The sequence below is a fragment of the Peromyscus californicus genome, unplaced genomic scaffold (assembly GCF_007827085.1).
Source record: "Peromyscus californicus insignis strain IS unplaced genomic scaffold, ASM782708v3 Scaffold_20__1_contigs__length_68692818, whole genome shotgun sequence".
NCBI classification, from domain to species: Eukaryota; Metazoa; Chordata; class Mammalia; order Rodentia; family Cricetidae; genus Peromyscus; species Peromyscus californicus.
In genome coordinates, this window is record NW_026294503.1 from 50667599 (window position 1) to 50686582 (window position 18984).

Genomic DNA, 18984 nt, shown 5'->3' on the forward strand with positions numbered 1-18984 from the left:
GCCTGGAAGCCACTGATCTATGGATGACAGCAGGAAGCGCTATGTGGACCCCACTCACGTCTCTGCTTCAGTTCAGGGCCTCTCATTGTCCACAGTTGAAAGGGAAGTCTAGGTGGATTTCTCATTCTCTGGTTATGTGGCGAGTACAGAGCTACCAGCTGGAGTATGGCTATGGCATCAGCAGTGACAAAGTGAGGGGGGTATCACACGGCACTACTGCTTCCGTCTGTCCATCTAACATAGATCTTAGACGGGTCGGCCTGGCATGCTGCGTTCCCTGAAAGGATGGCAGATTCTTCCCCAGTGGGCAATAAGTTCTGGAATCCTGAGCATTAGCACTGTAAAGGGCCCTCACCTTCCTAGATCCACTCCTCCTCCTACACGGGAAAAGGGAAATGTGGAATTGAACTCATCAAGCAAGTATTTATTGAGTTTTCAGTAGGGACTGGACTGCATTTCCCTCAGGGTGCAGTGGGGTGTTTGGTGGGGACAAGACATTAACCCATGGTAATGACCAAGCTGTCTTGGTGGTGTCCACTCAGTGTCTGTACTTAGCCCTTAGGTCTGTCTGGCTCAGCCCATGTGCCTTTCTCTTATGTAGCTGGGCTCTTCACTGTCTACCAGGGCACCTGATGTTTGACGGCATGTGTTACAATCCCTCTGCTTTCCCCTCCGAAGATGCTCTAATTCCCTAAGTCCTTGCTCTTCATGTGTCCTAAGCTGTTCAAAGGGTCAGCTCTGTGACACTGGTTGGAGACTTGGGCTGAGGGGCTGGCATGAAGTACACAGGCTGATAACTAAACCTTCACCCCTCCCAGATGGCAGAGGCCTCCCTGTGATTTTTACTTTTTTTTTTTTTTTAAACGACTTTGTGGGACAGTGTTTCTGAGACCCACATGCTTTTTGTATTGTTGCCACACAGCCCTTTACCATGTCACCTTTGCCACAGTGGGACCATGCGTCACACTGTAGACTTGTAGAGCTATAGGTTAGCTAAATACCATGTGTTTCATCAAAAAGACATGTCTAGTGTGCTTTCTGGTGTCATAAAACATTGACCAAAAGCAGCTTGGGGAAGAAAGGTTTTATTTATTTGGTTTGCACATCCTGAGCATAGTCCAACCTGAAGGGAAGTTAGAGTAGGAACTCAAAACAGGAACTGAAGCAGAGGCCACAGAGGAATGCTGCTTACTGGCTTGCTCCCCATGGCTTGCTTAGTTTGCTGTCTTTTACAACCCAAGATCACCTGCCCAGTGGTCTAGGCTCTCCCACGTCAGTCGTTAATCAAGAAAATCCCCCCAGGGGCTGGAGAGATGGTTTATCGGCTAAGAGCACTGGCTGCTCTTCCAGTGATCTTGAGTTCAAGTCCCAGCAACGGCATGCTGACTCACAACTATCTATAATGGGATCCGATGCCCGCTTCTGGCATAAAGGTGTGCAGATAGTTTTCATATACATAAAATAAAAAGATAAAATCTTAAGAAAATCCCACGGGCTGGAGAGATGGCTCAGCTGTTAAAGGCTAGGCTCACACCCCAAAATAAAAGAAAATCCCACAGACTTGCCTAAGGGTCTGTCTAATGGAGGCATTTTCTCAACTGATGTTCCCTCTTCCAAGATGACTCCAGCTTGGGTCAAGTTGACAAAAAATTCTAAATAGGACAATACAGGTTGTAAGCTTGTCAGGTTTCTGCTGACAAGCTGGTTGGCCCTATCACAGGCTCTGGCAGGGAAAGTGAGACTTGCTATATTAAATGCCCACACTCGAGGAAGGTCCTGGTCCTCTAGGCTGACCGCCTAGTACATCTCAGTGTGTTATCCTTGGCTGGGACACTCCAAGGACATGACCCCTTGCCCTCTTGCCTGCCCAAGTCTCCTACTTGGCTTTCTTTGCTCATACCCTGACCCCCTCTTCAGTTTTTAGGCCCAGTACATTTATCTAGCTTCTTCCAGCAGCCACCCACCACCTGTCAGGTGCCAGGTTTCCTACACTGAATTCAGAAAGAGCCACAGCTCCAGCCCGAGGTCACAAAGGCATCTACTCACCAGAGCTGACCTGCAGAGTGCTGTTCATCCTCCAAGAATGGCCTATGAGACACACACATTTTTATTTTTCCAAGACAGGGTTTTTCTGTGTAGCCTTGGCTGTCCTGGAACTCTCAAGCTGTAGACCAGGCTGGCCTCAAACTCAGAGATCGCCTGTCTCTGTCCCCCAAGTGCACTCTTACTTAAGTCGTGGTATTTCCATGGCCACAGCGCCAGGTTGGACTCCAAACGTTCCTACCCGCTGTGGCCCACCCTTCCCAGCTCCCTGGGCCTCCTAACCATGCTCCCATCGCCTACTCCAACACGCTGACCGAGCACCTAGGAAAACTTATTCTGTCCACTAGCCTCTGCACCCTCCTGGCCTGCAGCAGCTCCAGGAGGACCCGCTGCCAGCTCTCAGGACATCTAGTTTGTCTAGAATTCAGTAGGAACGTGATGACAGTCCAGTCCCTCTAGCTGGTAACCCTACTGCAGACACAAGACGGTGTCCTCACCCTTGTTCACCCAGGACGCCTTTGGAACCTCAAGCCAGGCTGTTAGAGCTCAGGCTGTTCCTGGTGCAGCTAACCAGGGAGCACAGTTAGGAACAGAAGAAAAGGCGGAGCAGGAGCAGCGGGTAATGGCTGGGAAGCCCGACCCGTCCAGTTCATCGCTGACCTCTCCGGGACAAGACCCGCCTAGTACATCTCAGCCAATCGGCCGCGCGGAACCAGAAGGCCGGCAGAACGCTGGGTGGGCGGAGCACGTTTCCGGCCGGGTGAAGAGTGAGGACGCCCCGGAGGCCGGGACTTCCGGCGTAGCGTAGATGCGGCCCCAAGGCTGCTGGTAGGAGTTGCCGTGTGGGCAGATGTCGGCGCTGCGGCACGTCGTGTGCGCCTTGTCTGGCGGCGTGGACAGCGCGGTGGCTGCGCTGCTGTTGCGGCGGAGAGGTGAGGCCAGGGTTCCTCACTGGGGTCAGGAACTGGGCTCATCCAGGCCTTAGGCCTGGCCTCTGCAGACTCCGCGGGCCTCCACTTGAGGATGGCCAGCTGCTTGCCAATTAAGTCATTCATGTGTTTCCCCTTCATTGGATAAAACTTTCCTCTAAACGGCCACCATTTCTTCCAGACTTATTTTTATTTTATTTTTTTTTGTTTTTCTTTTTGTGTTTTCGAGACGGTTTCTCTGGGTAGCTTTGCGCCTTTCCTGGAACTCACTCTGTAGCCCAGGCTGCCCTCGAACTCACAGAGATCCACCTGCCTCTGCCTCCTGAGTGCTGGGATTAAAGGTGTGCGCCACCACCCACCGGCTCTTCCTGACTTCTAAACGTAGCCCTACAGGACCTTAGGGTCTGGATCTGATACCAACTACCCATCTAAATTCCTCCCGCTGTGTGTCCCCACCTTATATCAACGTCATTCTGCTTTCACGTGACTGTTTATGGAGCCTCCGCCGGGGATCACCTTCCCTGAGGCGTGGGCAAGGAGCCTGAATTTGAGCCAGTTAATTAAGCACCCCTCTGTAAAATGGGATGACCCCAAATTTGGGGTGACTGGAGAGATTAAATGACATAGTATGTATGGAAAGGGTTAGCCATGCAATGTGGGGTAGTTCGGAAAGCAGGAGCAATTTTATATTACAATCACAACTGCCATCAGAGGTATAATAAAGAGATGCCAGAGAGGATGGGCACAGCATACACGAAGCTACGCCTAAAGGCAGAGGTGCTTGAGCCGAGGCTGAAGCTCAGTCGGAGTTCACTACAAAGGGCTGGCTGCTCAGGGAGAGTCAATAACACAGGCAGGAGTCAGAGGAGGCGGTCTGGCCAGTGTAGGATGTAGGTATTGAAGCTGACACACAGTATTAGGGAATTTGGGGTCATGTTGAGTTGGCAGCTATGAGTCTCTGAAGGTTTCCAATGAGGACTGTAGACTGGATGCTTTGGGAGATGCAGTAGGTTCTGTTCCCTTCCAGATTTATCATTTTACTACTTAAGGAAGATAGGCCCTGTTGGCTAATATTTATGTCAACTTGACACATGCTGGGGTCCTCTGGGAAGAGGGAACTCAGAAAATGCCTCCATCACATTGGCCTGTAGGCTAGACTGTGGGACATTTTCTTGATTAATGATTGATGTAGGAGGGCTCTTCCCGTTATCAACAATGCCACCCCTGGACAGGTGTTCCTGGGTTGTATAAGAAAGCAGGCTGAGCAAGCCATGGGGAACTAGTCAGTAAGCAGTGTTCTTGCATGGCCTCTGCTTCAGTCTCTGTCTCTAGGTTACTGACCTGAGTTCCTGCCTTAGTTTCCCTTGATGATGGCAAAATAAACCCTTTCCTCTCCAAGTTGCTTTTGGTCATGCTATTTATCATAATAATAGAAATCTAGCCAAAACATAGGCTCTCTCCCTCCAGGCTGCAACATCTCGTTTCTATCTTTCCTTGGATTATTTTCATGGAAGAAACTGATGGACATATCAGGGGGAAAGCATTATCCTCTCATTTTGGCCTCGAGGGCTCTTGGAGGTGATGTTCTGTCATTCACTATCTAGAAAGCTGACCGCTCCTGGAGTGCCTGCCCCCCTGTATATATATGGGTCATGTCTCTGTAAGACAGTTGACCAAGGAGATATGGCATGGGGATAGTGAGGTTCTAAAGCTCTGTGTAGAGGCTGTTCATTCTACAAGCTTGTTGGTTTTTAGCTCTCCTTGTGAACTGGGCATTGTACTGGCTCTGGGAATATAGGATTGGATTATTGCCACCTCTGCCCTTGAGGAGTCTTCTGCTTTAGTAAGTTAAGTGCAAGACTAGCTCAAGAGCTGAACCCAGCGTGGTTAATCTCTGTGGTAAAGCAGAGTCAGGTGCTTCCCGATGCAAAAGAGGGCCTCATCCCATATTGGGATGTGTATGACCTTAATGAGCATGGCATTTCATTTGTCAAAAGATTTGTCAGCAAAATCCCTGGAATTTTTTTGGGGGGTGGGGAACGTGCTACTTGAGGCTTTTAATACAGCTGCTCTGTCTTTCCTTACATTCAGCTTATTCAGGAGAAACAGGGTTTTGATGCAGGTTGAGCATCTGTGAGTTTTCTGAGATGCTGGCGAACTAGTGCTGTCCTATGTGATATTTGGTTGGATGTTTATCACAGTAGAGAAGGAGAGGATGGATCATAAAATATGTGGATGGTAGAGCCCTTATGGAATATCCAGCACCTTAATTTTCATTTTTGGTGTCAAGGATTGAACCCAGGGCTTCACACATGCTAAGCCTGAGCTTTCCCCCTGAGCTACCCCCTCAGCCTGGTAAAATATCTAATAATTTAATTGTCTTTATATTTGATGACGCCGGGCAGTGGTGGCGCACGCCTTTAGTCCCAGCACTCGGGAGGCAGAGGCAGGCGGATCTCTGTGAGTTTGAAGCCAGCCTGGTCTACAAAGTGAATTCCAGGAAAGGCACAAAACTACACAGAGAAACCCTGTCTCGAAAAAACAAACAAACAAACAAACAAATACACATATATATTTGATGACTTAGAATGTAAAAATCTTAGATGGTAACTGGACAACTTTTAAAATGAGTTTACTTTTAAAAAAAACTGACTGGTGATTAGTTAAAAAATTTTAATTTTATGCATATGGATGTTTTGCCTGCATATATGTCTGTGCACCATGTGTGAGCCTGGTAGGTATTAAGGCAGACCAGAAGGAGACATGGGGCTCCTGAAACTGGACTTACACACAGGTGCCTGTGCCTGTGCCTGCTGAATTGAACCTGTGTCCTCTGGAGAGTCAGCAAGTGCTCTTAACCCTAGAGCTATCTCTCCAGCCCTGATTTTTTTTTTTTTTTTTTTTTTTTTTTTTTTTTTAAAAAAACAGAATCTTCATATGTAGCTTGGGACTAGCTTCAAACTCAGTATCTTTCTGCCCTAGCCTCCCAAATACTGGAATCATAGGTGTGCATTATGGCATCTAGCTGAATGATAGCTTGCATTTGCATTGGAATCTGAGTTTCTGCTCACTGTTCAGCCATTCAGCATATATCTGATATGCCCCTGCTGTGTATGTTAAGCATTGTATTGATATGTAGGTAGAGAACAACATGGGAGAAAGTTCATTCTATTCACTTTGGGAACACAGTTTCAATGCACAGGGTACTACAGTGTGGAGGCCTTAACAGAACAAAGAGCCTGCAGGGATTACACCACAGTGTAAGCCAGGCCCCAGGCCACATGGACAGGCTTGGACTGCCATTCAGTACATACAGAGGCATCAGGCCTGGAGGGGGATGGTGTGTCAGAACTGCTCCGTACAGAAGTCCCTGTTTTTTACCTCTCCAGGTTACCAAGTGACAGGGGTGTTTATGAAGAACTGGGACTCGCTGGATGAACACGGTGTTTGTGCTGCTGACAAGGACTGTGAAGATGCGTATAAAGTTTGTCAGATCTTAGACATCCCTTTCCATCAGGTGTCCTATGTGAAGGAGTATTGGAATGACGTGTTCAGGTGAGTGCAGGCCACCGCACATGCAGGGTTTATTGTACTGTGACTCTCTTCCAAGGAAGGAAAAAAATGGTCAGTGCTTCTCCACAGAGGTGGCCAAGACTGGGCTCAAGTTAGAGCACCAGAGGCCTGCCCCATAGTACCCTCACACTCTTTCTTGGGATATTTCCTACCTGCCAGAGTTTCTTTAATGCTTTTCTGAACCATGACATGAGGAATGACGGCTGAGGTCTCCCCAGAAGGTGCTGGGAGATGAGTGTCAATACCCATGTACAGTGCATAAGTGGTTATGGGAGTGTTCTGGGTAGTTTTTTATCAACGTGACAAAGGCCAGATTTATGTGAGAAGAGGGAATTTCAACTGAGAAAACATAGGCAAGTCTGTGGGGGCATTTTCTTGATTAACAATAGATGTGGGCGGATATAGCCCACTAAAGGGCAGGTGGTCCTGGGCTGTGTAAGAAAGCAGGCTGAGCAAACCATGGGGTGCAAGCCAGTAAGCAGCACTCCTCCATGACCTCTGCATCAGTTTCTGCTTCCAGGTTCCTGATCAGGACATATAAACCAAAATAAATCCTTTCCTTCCCAAGTTGCTTTTGGCCGTGGTCTTTATCATAGCAATAGAAAGCAAAGTAAGACAAGAGGTTGGTTGAGGGGAGTTTTGTAAGGTACTGCCTTTGCCTTCTGAAAACAAACTACAAGTAAAACTTTCATCAAATCAAACGCAGTAATATTTATTTGTTTATTTATTGGTTTTTCAAGACACCACCTGCCTCTGCCTCTAGAGTGCTGGGATTAAAGGCGTGTGCCACCACTGCCCGGCCCAAACACAGTAATTACTGTTTACTATATGCTATGCACTGTGCTACATCTAAGAATATAAAGTATGTACATCGTGGCCAATTTTGTAGGAATTGACTATCTAGTTGGGTGATAGAATCTTTACTGGAGGTGCTGATGGTGGTGAGCATCCTGTAGGAAATTCCCTGGTTTGAGAGGAGGGAGAATGGTATGGCATAGAGTATGGTCGGACAGCCTCGTGGAAGAGGAGAGGCCTGAGCCGCTTCAAGGAAGGCTTAAATAGAGGCTGTTATGTGGGGTACAAGAGTGGCAGTAAAGGGGGAACATGCCCCTCATCTGTCTCAGGAATGTGTGAAGTTTGGCTAGCCACTTATTCCTGCAGAGAAAGACACCCAGGGCTAGTCTCTGGTGACCCTGACCATGCTCAATGTCTGGAAGCCTTTGCACATCTCAGAGCCAATAGTCCATGCTTACTGTGGGTTGCCCTTGCCGAAACAGGCCTGTCTCAACTCTGCCACTTAGACGACCTTTGACAATTTATTTGATTTTTCAAAGTCTCAGTTTTCTTATCTTTAAATTAAGGATAATGCTCATACCTGCCAGGAGCATTGTAGGAATGAGCTGAAATCATACAAAGTTCTAGGACAGTGTTTGGTCCATTTACAAGTGTTTTGGGTATTTTCTGTTGCTGTGACAAAACACTATGACCAAGCCAACTAATAGAAGAGTTTATTTGTGCTAACAGTTTTAGAGGGATGAAGGTCCCATGGCAGCAGGCAGCAGACATGGCAGCAGGAACAACAGCAGAGAGAGTGAACTGGGAATGGCACATGGCTTTTAAAACCTCAGAGCCTGCCCCCCAGTGACACATTCCCCCACCGGGGTTACACCTCCTAAGCCTGCCCAAACAGCACCACCAACTGGGGACCAAGTATTCAAACATCTGAGCCTATGGGGCTGTTCTCATTCAAACATGTGAGTTTTGAGAAGCCGCTTGACATAGGCTGATTCATGGTTTGATAATGAAGTTCTCGTGGGAGGAGAGTACAGTTTGGGGACAATAAAGTGAAATTCAACATTAATAAGCAACTTGACTAATTTGTGTTTTAAGGGTTGTATCACTTAGCTCTGAGGGTGTTTTCCTTTGTTCCAGTGACTTTTTGAATGAGTATGAGAAAGGAAGGACGCCCAACCCTGACATCATCTGCAATAAGCATATCAAGTTCAGTTGCTTCTATCATTACGCCGTGGACAATCTTGGTAAGGAATTGGGATTTCTTCATCTGCTTGTTGAAATCATAGCTTTCCGTGTAGAGTTTTGTCTTTCAGAAGGAAAGTACTCACTGAAGAAGAAAGAACTCTAGTTCAGTGTGACAGTAGGAGAGGGTGCCCTCCATCGTGGCAGGCAGCTGGCTTCACACGCCTCAGTCCTCTAAGCGGAGGACTCTCAGGAAGTAGGATCAGATCTAAGTCAGTAGTGACTCAGGAAAGCGCATCAGTGAAGGGGACAGAGACAGCAGACGTGGGAACCTGCGGGTCACCTGTCTCAGCTGGACCCTGGGAACGCTGGAGATGGATGGCAGAGCTCTCGAGTGTCTGCCAAGCAGAAAGCGATAGCACACACTTGTAATCCTAGTACTGGGAAGGCTGGGGCAGGACTGTTGGGAGTTTAAAGCCAGGCAAGCTTCATAGCAAATTCTAAGCCCTTCTAGCCTATATAGTGAAACCCTGTCTCAGTGAAGGAAAGAAGGAAGGAAGGAAGGAAGGAAGGGTGGGCAGGCACATGGGCAGGCCAGTAGGCCAGCCTGTCCAGGATGTGGCCCACGGGAGCCCAAAGGACACCTAGCCTCTTAAATGCATTTGTGCTGAGGTTCAGTCAAGCTGTGACCTGGTGTGGTGGTCCTCCATGTGATCTGTGTCACATCTTACCTGTTGCAGCATCTCCCTGCCTCTCTGGGTCCCTGTTCTGTTCTGTGTTTGAGACCTGCACTAGAGCCCACCTGATGGTCAAACACCTGAAATCTAGGCTTCTGAGATAGTAGGGCTTCTCTTAGAAGAGCTCCACACTTCTTGCAGCATAGGTGGTGGTCCCTAAGAACATGAGAAGATGTCATGTTGTGTCCCTGAAGGTCCTAGTTGAGTGGTTTGCATGCAGTGCTAATTGTCTGGAGGCTTCCTATGTTAGCCCCGCAGTCCAGCTGCTCAGGTCGGAGTCTGCTTCGCTGTGCCTTCCAGGTCAGTTTCCTGCAGTACCAACACTTGAACTTCTCACGGTGGAAAGGTAGCATGGGGACAGAAGAGATTAAGTATGTTGAGTGGTCCTTCCATATGATAAAATAACACACACTTACCAAAACTTACTGCCAGTGAAAAAAGAGGAGTCACTTATCTACGATTTCACACTAGTATCAAAGGAATTAGACTGAGGTTGTCCATTTCTCCTGGACATTAAGTCATGGGTACAGTATGACGTCACTTTCCTCTGCTTTCCACTGCCGTGGGTGTAGTCTCTTATCAGTCAGGCTGCAGCATCAGGATTCAGGACTGCTGAATGTTTTAGTTTTCAGTTTTTCCTTGGTGTTGTAAGAAACAACACTTGTGTGTGTGAGCTAGAGTGAGTGAGTGGGTCGACTCTGACTTTGGAAGGCTCTTTAAAGATGCAAGGTTCTATTAGCTCACACTAGGAGTTGAAGGGCACCTGCTCAGTGGGCTGCCCCACAGGTCCCTGTGGTCAAGGTGGGTCAACGGTTGTGCAGGTTTCAGGGTGGGGCAGGTTCTGCGTGCTGCTTTATCTAGGCTGGTGTCCTAGTTTACCTTCTGTAGCCGTGATAAAAATTATGACCGAAAGCAACTTAGGGAAGGAGTGGTTCATCTAGCTTCCATGTCCCAATCACAGTCCGTCATCAGGGGAAGCCAAGGCAGGAACTCAAGCAGAGGCCATGGAGGAGTGCTGCTTATTGGCTGCTCTCCATGGCTTGCTCAGCCTGCTTTCCTCTACAACACAGGACCATCTTCCTGGTGTAGTGCTGCGCACATCAGTCATTTATCAAGAAAATGCCCACACACCATTGGTCCTAGCATTCAGGAGACAGAGGCAGTTCAGGACCAACCTGGTCTACATGGTGAGTTCCAGGACAGCCAGCACTATGTAGAGAGACCCTGACTCGAAAGAAAGGAAGGAAGGAAGGAAGGTCTGATGGAGACATTTTCTTAATTAAGGATTCCTCTTCCCAAGTGACAGAAACTGCTACACAGTGCCAGTAGATGTGAGTCTCACACTGGATCCCTGTGTGTTGAAAACCCTCCAGGGGCAGATGCTGTTGCCACTGGCCACTATGCCAGGACCTCACTGGAGGATGAGGAAGTCTTCGAGCAGAAGCACACTAAGAGACCAGATGGGCTGTTCAGAAACCGATTTGAAGTCAGAAATCGTAAGTTGATGTGCGTGGCCAGAGCTATAATCTCTGTGAGCACAGGAGCACTCAGAAGGATGGCAGGGGTGGGGTCTGAGCACACAGCCACCCACCTGATCCTCTGTGCTCCTGACTAATGAGCTGGTTTGTTTAGGTTCAGATTTGCAAAGACACAGGTAGCCGCAGGGTCACTTCCCCAGGGCCTATGGTTGAGCATTGTGATGCCCTGGTCAGGAGCCAGGGTGAGAGCTGAGGAAGGAGATCAGGAAACTTATCTAGGTTATTACATGTTAGTAAGTTGAACTTCCAAAAATATTTGGGAAAATATTTGACAGTAATAATTGGAGTGGTTTTAACAGGGTCCCAAGCAGATGGAGAGTCACTTCCCATCTGGAATGGCTGCATCTGCTCGTGTCAAGGACATGCTCACCTTTGTCTATTCCATGCTTGTTCTGACCCTCCTGAGAGATAGTTCAGCACTGTGTGGAGTGACTTGACTGTGGTAGTTGAATGATGCCTTGGTTTCCAGTGTGCGTTTTAGGCAAACCAAAGCTGTTTTGCGGCTTTGGTCTGAGTCCTAGGGGATCATCCAAGTGGAGGCAGAAGAGGTCTTGGGCTCAGGGGATGGCTGTAGTTGTGGACCTGACCTTGTAACCAGCTGGTTTTCATCAGAACATGGTGCGTGCAGTGGCTGACAGAATCGGAGGGCAGATCCCGGAAACAGAGAAGCTCTGAACTCCAGTAGGCTTCACCAGATGTACCTCCGTGCTGCTCTTTCCTCCATGGCATTTTTGTTAGCGTTGCCAGATTCCTGTTTCAGTCATAGGTTTTCATTGTGTTTTAACATAACTCAGTAGGTGGATGTGGGGACACCTGTAATCCCAGCACTTGGGAGGCACAAAAACAGTCAGAAAGAATCCAGGACAAAATAACTCAGAACCAAGAGAAAATGCACACAAATACTGTTGGAGAGAATTTGGTTTGGACAGAGATTGAATTCTAGCCTTATTTTCAGCCAGTTGCATTGTTTTTGACCAAGTAACAGGACAGAAGTGGGAGGCAGCTCAGTCTGTCGCACAGCTAACTTTTCAGCAGCTGCCTCGTCACGGGCCAGACCTTAGTCCTTCCTGTGAAAATGGGGGAATTCTCCTTCACAGGAGATGTGAGAGCCAGCGGGTGGAAACCTACAGGCAGTGGGATGCTTACTGCTGGCTGGTGTAGGAAGTGTGCAGGGGTTTAAACTGTGTGGAGCTGAGGAAATGGCTTCGCTGGTAAAGACCTCAGTTCGAGTCCCAGAACCTGTAAAATCCGCAGGCACGGTGTCATGTCAGTAATGCCAGCACTGGGGAGGAGAGATAGGCTAGACAGTCTAACCTCGTTGGCGAGTTCCGAACCAGTGAGAGACCATCTCAAAAAAGAAAGGAAAGTGGGTATCACCTGACGTCCACACTCGTGTACTGGCATGGACAAGCTCTCAAATGCATGTGCACACACACACACACAAAACCGAGCTGGTGTGTGTGAAGTGCTCCACATTTCACTCTGGGGTGTCTCCTAGCACTGTGTGTGAGAAAGGGTGGGAGAAGCAGTCTGCCCATCAGCCCCAGCAGCCCACAGACCTGAGTAGGAACTGTCTTCTCAGGGAAATTTACCTGGCCACCTTCTCAGTCCAAAGACACCAGGGCCAGCGTCACAGCTGTGTACATGCACGAAGAGTTCCTTACAGTTACCTGGAAAGTCAGAGAAACCACAGCAGGGCTGGCGACAGATGTCAGTTTGGACCCTATAGCAAAACTGTTTCCACCCTGTGGCTGGGCTGAAGGCCAGAGCCTGTGTTTCTTTGCACACTTCACACGCCTGCATTTGATAGGCAGGTAACTCTGCGGACACTTCTTCAGCATAATTCTGAGTGAGCCGTCTGGTCCGGTCTCCCACATGTGACTAGATTTATTTTAGGACCATTGCTTCTCACTTCACATTTTTTTTTTCATATGGTGTTTCATGTTTGAAAGTCTTATCACAGTCAAAATCACAAGCAGGGATAAATCTCCCTTTCCTGTGTTGTTCCTTATAGATAAACCAGGGCCTAGCATTTTCTGTACATTAGCCATGCTGGAATTTTTTCCCGTAGTCTTTTGAGATGGGTTTGCTTCGGGCAGACTGGGGGTAACTGCTCACACGGAAGGGCGTGAGAAGAAAGAGTTGTCATCTGTGTCCCTGCAATGACTTTTGTTCTTTACTCTTGGCAGCCGTAAAGCTTCTCCAAGCAGCTGACAGCTTTAAAGACCAGACCTTCTTTCTCAGCCAGGTTTCCCAGGATGCCCTGAGAAGAACCATCTTCCCCCTGGGGGAATTAACAAAAGATTTTGTAAGGAAAATAGCTGCAGAGAATAGACTGCATCATGTGCTTCAGAAGAAGGAGGTAGGGGTGAGCAGCTTGCCATTGAGTTGTGAATGTTTCCACCCATGTTGTCATGGCACAGGCAGGGCTGGGCTCTGGGGTGCCTTTGCTAGGACCTCATCAGGCCAAGCCACAGAGCACAGTTGCAGGTGAGGAGCAGCTGAGGCCATCCTCCTCCTCCCCCCAACTCCTGTGCCTGCTGTGGCCGACTGCTTTCTCAGCAGACATGCCAGCTGGCTTCGTCGGCCAGGTCATTGTGGGCAGGGAGCAGCCATGCTGGTCCATCCCATGAGACAGGAGTCTGCAGCCTCTGGACACAGTGCTGCCTCTCCAAGCAGACAGTTCCTCTGCACCTCTCAGAGCTCCCCTACCAGGATAGTCATACACTGCATCTTAGAAACCAGGCTCACCCCTGTGGAGGGAGAGCTGGGATCCTGTGAGAAGCCCCGGTAGTCCAGGTTTGATTAGAGGTTGGTACAACTTCACCTGTAGCCACTATTTATGCCAGTCTTCTGGGAACACGCATGGCTGTGCCTTTTATCAAAAAGCCCACGTTGCCCAAGAGAATGTCCTTCGCTGTTCTCCTGTCTTCCCTGCTGTTCATCTGACAGCATTTCTCCACGGTCGGAACTGACGGAGTCACTGCAGTCAACACACGGGGCAGATCCCTGCTCTCCTGCCCTGTGCTATGGGGGCACACACTGAGGACTGATGGCAGAGCTGCTTGCCCAGTGCAGTCCTGGGGAGATCAGCTTCTTGCCTGGTCTCTCAGCTGGGCTCAGCCAGCTGCAGCCGTCTCCTCCCTGACTCCCCTGCTGCCTTGAGTTGCCTTGACCCTGCTTCCTGCTCCTGCCTTGGGCTCTGGCTCTCCAGCACTGAACAGTCTAGTTTGCTCTTCTGGATTGCTCATACGGACTTTCCAACAGTCTAGTTGCAGATAATGCAGTGTGTTTACATGATAGCATCTCTTTGGGGCCAAACTCGGAAAGACAAGACAGTCCCTAGGCCCTCGAGTTCTGTTTGTGTCTGTGCTGAGTTCTGGGGCTTCCCGCAACACAGCCTGCTCTCTGCTTGGCAATGCTGCTGCCCTCCTAGTCCAGTGTCTCTCTGTTCCCTGCTTTGCCTCCTGGCTTCTGCTCACATCATGTTGTCCTTCCTCTCGTTACAGAGCATGGGCATCTGCTTCATTGGTAAAAGAAACTTCGAGCATTTCATTCTTCAGGTGAGTGTCCTCTGACATGAGTGCCTGTCTGCGCTGGGCCTGGTCTCCAGTAGTGATGAAACTTGTCTTCCAGTATTTGCAGCCTCGGCCTGGAAAGTTTATTTCTATCGAGGATAATACAGTTCTGGGAACACATAAAGGTGAGTCCTGTCAGCTCTGGGCACCAAAGGCCAGGGCTAGCTCCTGTCCATTCCATGAAGGGCTCATGGAGGACTTGAGGGGTAGGTTGGGGTGGGTACATGTGCCATGAGCAGTCACTCTGACAGGAACTGTGTGTGCTGTGATGCTCTATCTTGTATTTAACCCCGGCATTCAGAGCTGGACTCTGTGTGTGTGTTTCACATTCCTAAAAGCATGTTGTTGATTGCCATGGGAGTTCAGGGGAGACTGCAGGACTGCCATTGGAGAGAGAGTGTAGCTGACCTCATAGCCAGGCAACTGAGGACCGTATGGGTGCTATTCACATAATCACAGAGGAGGTCCACCATACCTGCACTGTGCTGGGTGTGAGGACAGAGCCAGTCCCAAGTGCTTACAGTGCTCATGTGGGGACAGGCAGTATGGACTGGAGGGGACACGCCTCCTGAGACTTGATGTCTGGACCCAATCTGTAAGATTGGCTAGAGGTCAGGGTGCACTTTTTTGTCATGTGTGACCCCTGGGGAGGGAGCAGGGAAAGACCCAGCTGAACTACGTGTTATACTGGGGACAGTGCTGCTGTCCCACTGTCCCCAGCAGCCAGCAGTTTGGAGATTCATGACTTTGGACTGCCCAGGGTGCAGTGAGTCCTGCCAGACTGTCTCTGGAGGACATATGCATTCCTGAAGAGGTAAAGCTGGTGGCGAGGTGGGTGTAGGGTGCAGATGCAAGGAACGTGCTCAGTAGGCACACGACCTTTGAGAGCTGTGTCCCCATGCGGGTCATAGCCACCAGATGAAGGAGTTGGCGTTTGTGGCCGGCTCAGTACCATCCTAGTCACTGTCATAGCCCCCAAGTCCCGACCTTAGGTGGAATGTGCACGGGTGTGTGGTTTGGGCCAAGAGAATCACAGTTTAAAGTCAGCATGCCCTGGAGCAATCCATAACCTCCCATTTATGAGGGCTGAGATGTGCCCTCTGGAACACTGTTTCATAGGTTGGTTCCTGTACACTTTGGGCCAGAGAGCTAAGATCAGCGGCTTGAGAGAGCCCTGGTACGTGGTGGAGAAGGATGGCATCAAGGGTGACGTGCTTGTGGTGAGTGAGATTGGCCTTCACTGTCTAGTGTGCCAACAAAACAGGCAGTACTGGAGTGCCCAAGGGCCTGGAGCAGCAGATCTGTCCTCCATAGCTCCTGGGACAGCTGTAAGGTAATAGGAGGTCTTCATATAAAATATCCTTAGACTCCTGTTGTGTGCTGGCCATTCGACAATCATTGCAACCATTTCTAGAAAAACTGCCCCGTTTTGCAAAGAAGGATGAGACTCAGATTAGATAACTGGAAAAGTTATTTAATGGAGAGGAGGTTGTCATAGTGCCTGTTCAGCCCTCCCACTTACCCTCCATGGGAGGGTCCTAGAAGTCCTTGTGGGCTAAGGTAGTTAGGCTGGAACCAGGCTGAGCCAGGACCAAGTCATGCCCTTGGTCACATGGGACCCTGGCCCATCCTTGTCAGTCCTAGGCTCTGGAGCAGAAATTCTCCAGGAGGGCAAGCTTTGAGGGGCTTGACGGCATCAAGAGATATTTGGGTTATGAATTGGGTGGGGATGGAGGAGTGGGTGCTGCTGCCATCCTGGCCCTGTGCTTACACGGCAGCCCCCAACCCTGACAGACTCACTGAACCCTGCTCCGGCAGGCTGAGCTGCCAGCCAGCTGGTGCGGTCAGAGATGCTGGAGGACCCAGAGGGCCCTAGGCCGCAGACTTCATCATGGAAGTCTTCTAGAAGAGCAGCATGGGAAACACCTACTCAGGCTTGAATTAAGGCATCTTTAGCATAAGCTCAGATGGGCCTCCTGAGAAAAGCCAGAAAGGTCATTGGTTCAAGGGCCCAGGTGACCTTAGTGTCTTAGCACCCAGAGTCTCAGGACTTGGTGCTCCTGGTTCTGCCCCAGGGGAGACTTGGCGGCACCAGGGTTCTTTTGTGTAGAGACTAGTGGTGGTGGGAACAGGAACTTCAGAACCAGTCCTGCGTGTGAAAACTCCTCAGGCCAGGGCCAGCCTCACAATTCTGCAACCACCCAGGTGGTTGGGGACCTGCTTCCTTCAGCCCCTGCTTTCCCCAGCCACTTGTTGCTGGTGGTGGGATCCATGGCCCTTCCAATAGGCCAGTTGTGTGGCTGACCTACAACTCTAGGATAGACAACAATCTTCAGAACATGACGGGGTGTGGGGTAACAAAAGGTGGGGGGAATCTCACACTTGCCCCCTGCTACTGCCCCATGACCGACCACTCTCTCTTGTTCCTTTCTTTCTCACCTGAAAACCAGGGTAAACAAACCCTTCAGCTGCTGAACTGGATTCTCCATGTGGGCTGGGCTTATAATCAGTTATGGATATGCTGTTAGATTGTTCTAATTAATGATGCCTACTGAGAGATTTGGGGTGAGGGCTGCTCCCCTCAAAGGATCACAACATTTGTATTGTCCTCTGCAGGCTCCCCGGGTAGACCACCCAGCTTTGTACAGGGACCTGCTTAGGACCAACCGTGTGCACTGGATTGCTGAGGAACCACCTGCTGCCTTGGTCAGAGACAAGATGATGGAGTGCCATTTCCGATTCCGCCACCAGATGGCACTAGGTGACTGGATGGAAGGGGCCCTTGTTGCTAAGCTCCCTGGGGTCAGATTAAACCAAAGAGGCTGTGTTCATGTGCACTACTCCTTTGAGTGCATCAGGAAGTCCCCATCATTGATATTATGTAGCTTCAGAACTCCTTATCCTGTGCCTGCCACAGAAAGGGGACTAATGTACAGGAATATCATTTTGTCAGAATTGCTGGCAGTTGGGTCCTAGTACGAGGGATTGAGTCACAGTATATGCTAGTCTGAGGTGTCATGTCCATAGCCAGGGCTGCTTTGAGCCCTTTTGGGCGCTGTCGGGTCCTTCTCTAGCAGGAAGGAGGTTGGGCATCCCTGCACCCCTAGGCTGCCATTTCTCCCCAGGGCTATGGTTGGCCTTGAAAGCAGACCCACACCCATCTCAACTCTCCCCACAGTGCCCTGTGTGCTGACACTCAACCAGGACGGCACTGTGTGGGTGACAGCTGTGAAGGCTGTGCGGGGCCTTGCCCTGGGACAGGTGAGTGGGGCAGTGGGAGGTGGAGTGGGGGCCTCAACATTGCTGTTCTCATCAGGTCAGGAGCTTGGCCAGCTCTGCCCTGGAGTCAGACACACACACTGTAATTCTCCCCCTACCCCTCTCTCTTTCCAGTTTGCTGTGTTCTACAAGGGTGGTGAGTGTCTTGGCAGCGGGAAAATCCTACGGTTAGGGCCGTCTGCCTACACACTCCAGAAGGGCAAGAATAGAACCAGAGTGACTCCCGAGGTCTCCAGTGACAGCCCAGGCCTGCACCCCACACCCTGACAAAGGCCGAGCTGCTGGGAGGAAGCATTAGAGAAGTCTGGGGCGGACGGCCAGTGACGGGCTTGGTGCAGCCAGAATGAGTGGTCCGGCTGGCTGGCTGCAGAGCCACCTGAGGAGGGAGTGTCGCGCTGGGCTCCAGTGTACCAGAAGCATTTGCTGGCTGTGGGTCTGCCTGCCTCGAGGGCCCTGATGGAGCTGCTCTTCCACAGTGTAGTGCATGGAGGCTGCACAGGATCAGCGTTAAATAAAACTGTCGAACGTCTGACCACTGTGTCTGGGGCTTGCTGGAGTCCGGAGTGGGCTGCTGTGGCTGTCTCCCTTACACAGAGCCTGCACAGCAGGCATGGGGAGCCCCCATGTGGCACAGCAGGCATGGAGCCCTGTCCCCCTCCCTCGGGCCTGAGCTCTCTCCAAAAGGAAAGCTGAGTTATCTGTCTGAGGCCTCTCCTTGTCTGGAAACCTGTTGTGTGTGAGATAACCCTTTCCCTGGCAGTGCCCACACCAGGGTGGAAGCCAGAGTTTTCCTGTAAGCTTGGCACTGGGTTGACCTTTAGTGGGGAGGTGTGCATGGGTTATAGGCCTGGGCTGGGGACAGGGACCTGTGGGCCATAGGGAAAGGTGCCCACTACTACTCTGCTCCCAGTTTCCCCAAGGGTAGCACCACTGAGCAGCTGTGTGAGGTAATACAGGGGTTAAGAGTCTGGGAAACTCACCTTTTTGGACAGGAATCAAGCTAAAGGCCCTGAGGGGTGAGGGCTGGATGCAGTCAGGAAGTGGTACCTAGAGCCAGCCAGGCTGCTGCTAGGTTAGGGTGAGGGATTAACCAGGCCAGGCTCAAAGGAACTCAAGATGCCACTGGAGTTCTCACAGCCAAGAGAAAGATGACGGTGGAATCCTTAAGTCACCAGAGGGTTGACCACCAGTCCACCGTGCCTAGGAGATGAGGGGGGTGCAGAGCAGTCGGTACAAGGAAGAACCAGACTGTAAGACTGAACATCACACTTGAAATGTCAGAAGCTCTCCAGAGAGCAGCGGAGGTCACAGGAGAGAATGAGCGAGCACC

General features: G+C 50.2%; 1 protein-coding gene across 3 annotated transcripts; it reads left to right on the forward strand.

The window, feature by feature from the left end:
- The first annotated feature begins 2818 nt into the window (after nt 1-2818).
- On the forward strand, nt 2819-18186 carry Trmu (tRNA mitochondrial 2-thiouridylase). 3 transcript variants are annotated; one of them, XM_052748575.1, is made up of 11 exons: nt 2819-2975; nt 6362-6527; nt 8478-8584; nt 10633-10755; nt 12987-13165; nt 14307-14360; nt 14434-14500; nt 15495-15595; nt 16992-17136; nt 17554-17636; nt 17769-18186. In XM_052748575.1, the coding sequence occupies exons 1-11, from the start codon at nt 2894-2896 to the stop codon at nt 17919-17921; spliced, it is 1260 nt and encodes a 419-aa protein (XP_052604535.1). In that variant the 5' UTR covers nt 2819-2893; the 3' UTR covers nt 17922-18186. The 3 variants fall into 3 exon arrangements, with proteins under 3 accessions (XP_052604535.1, XP_052604536.1, XP_052604537.1); XM_052748576.1 differs by having other exon boundaries at nt 2820-2975; nt 12987-13159; XM_052748577.1 differs by lacking the exons at nt 2819-2975; nt 6362-6527; nt 8478-8584 and having other exon boundaries at nt 10626-10755; nt 13046-13159.
- The last annotated feature ends 798 nt before the right edge of the window (nt 18187-18984 follow it).

Coding starts and splice junctions, on each gene's coding strand:
- Trmu (XM_052748575.1), top strand. CDS start 2,894: ATGTCGGCGCTGCGGCACGTCGTGTGCGCCTTGTCTGGCGGCGTGGAC. Junction 10,756..12,986: donor CCGATTTGAAGTCAGAAATC/GTAAGTTGATGT, acceptor TACTCTTGGCAG/CCGTAAAGCTTCTCCAAGCA. Junction 13,166..14,306: donor TTCAGAAGAAGGAGGTAGGG/GTGAGCAGCTTG, acceptor CTCTCGTTACAG/AGCATGGGCATCTGCTTCAT.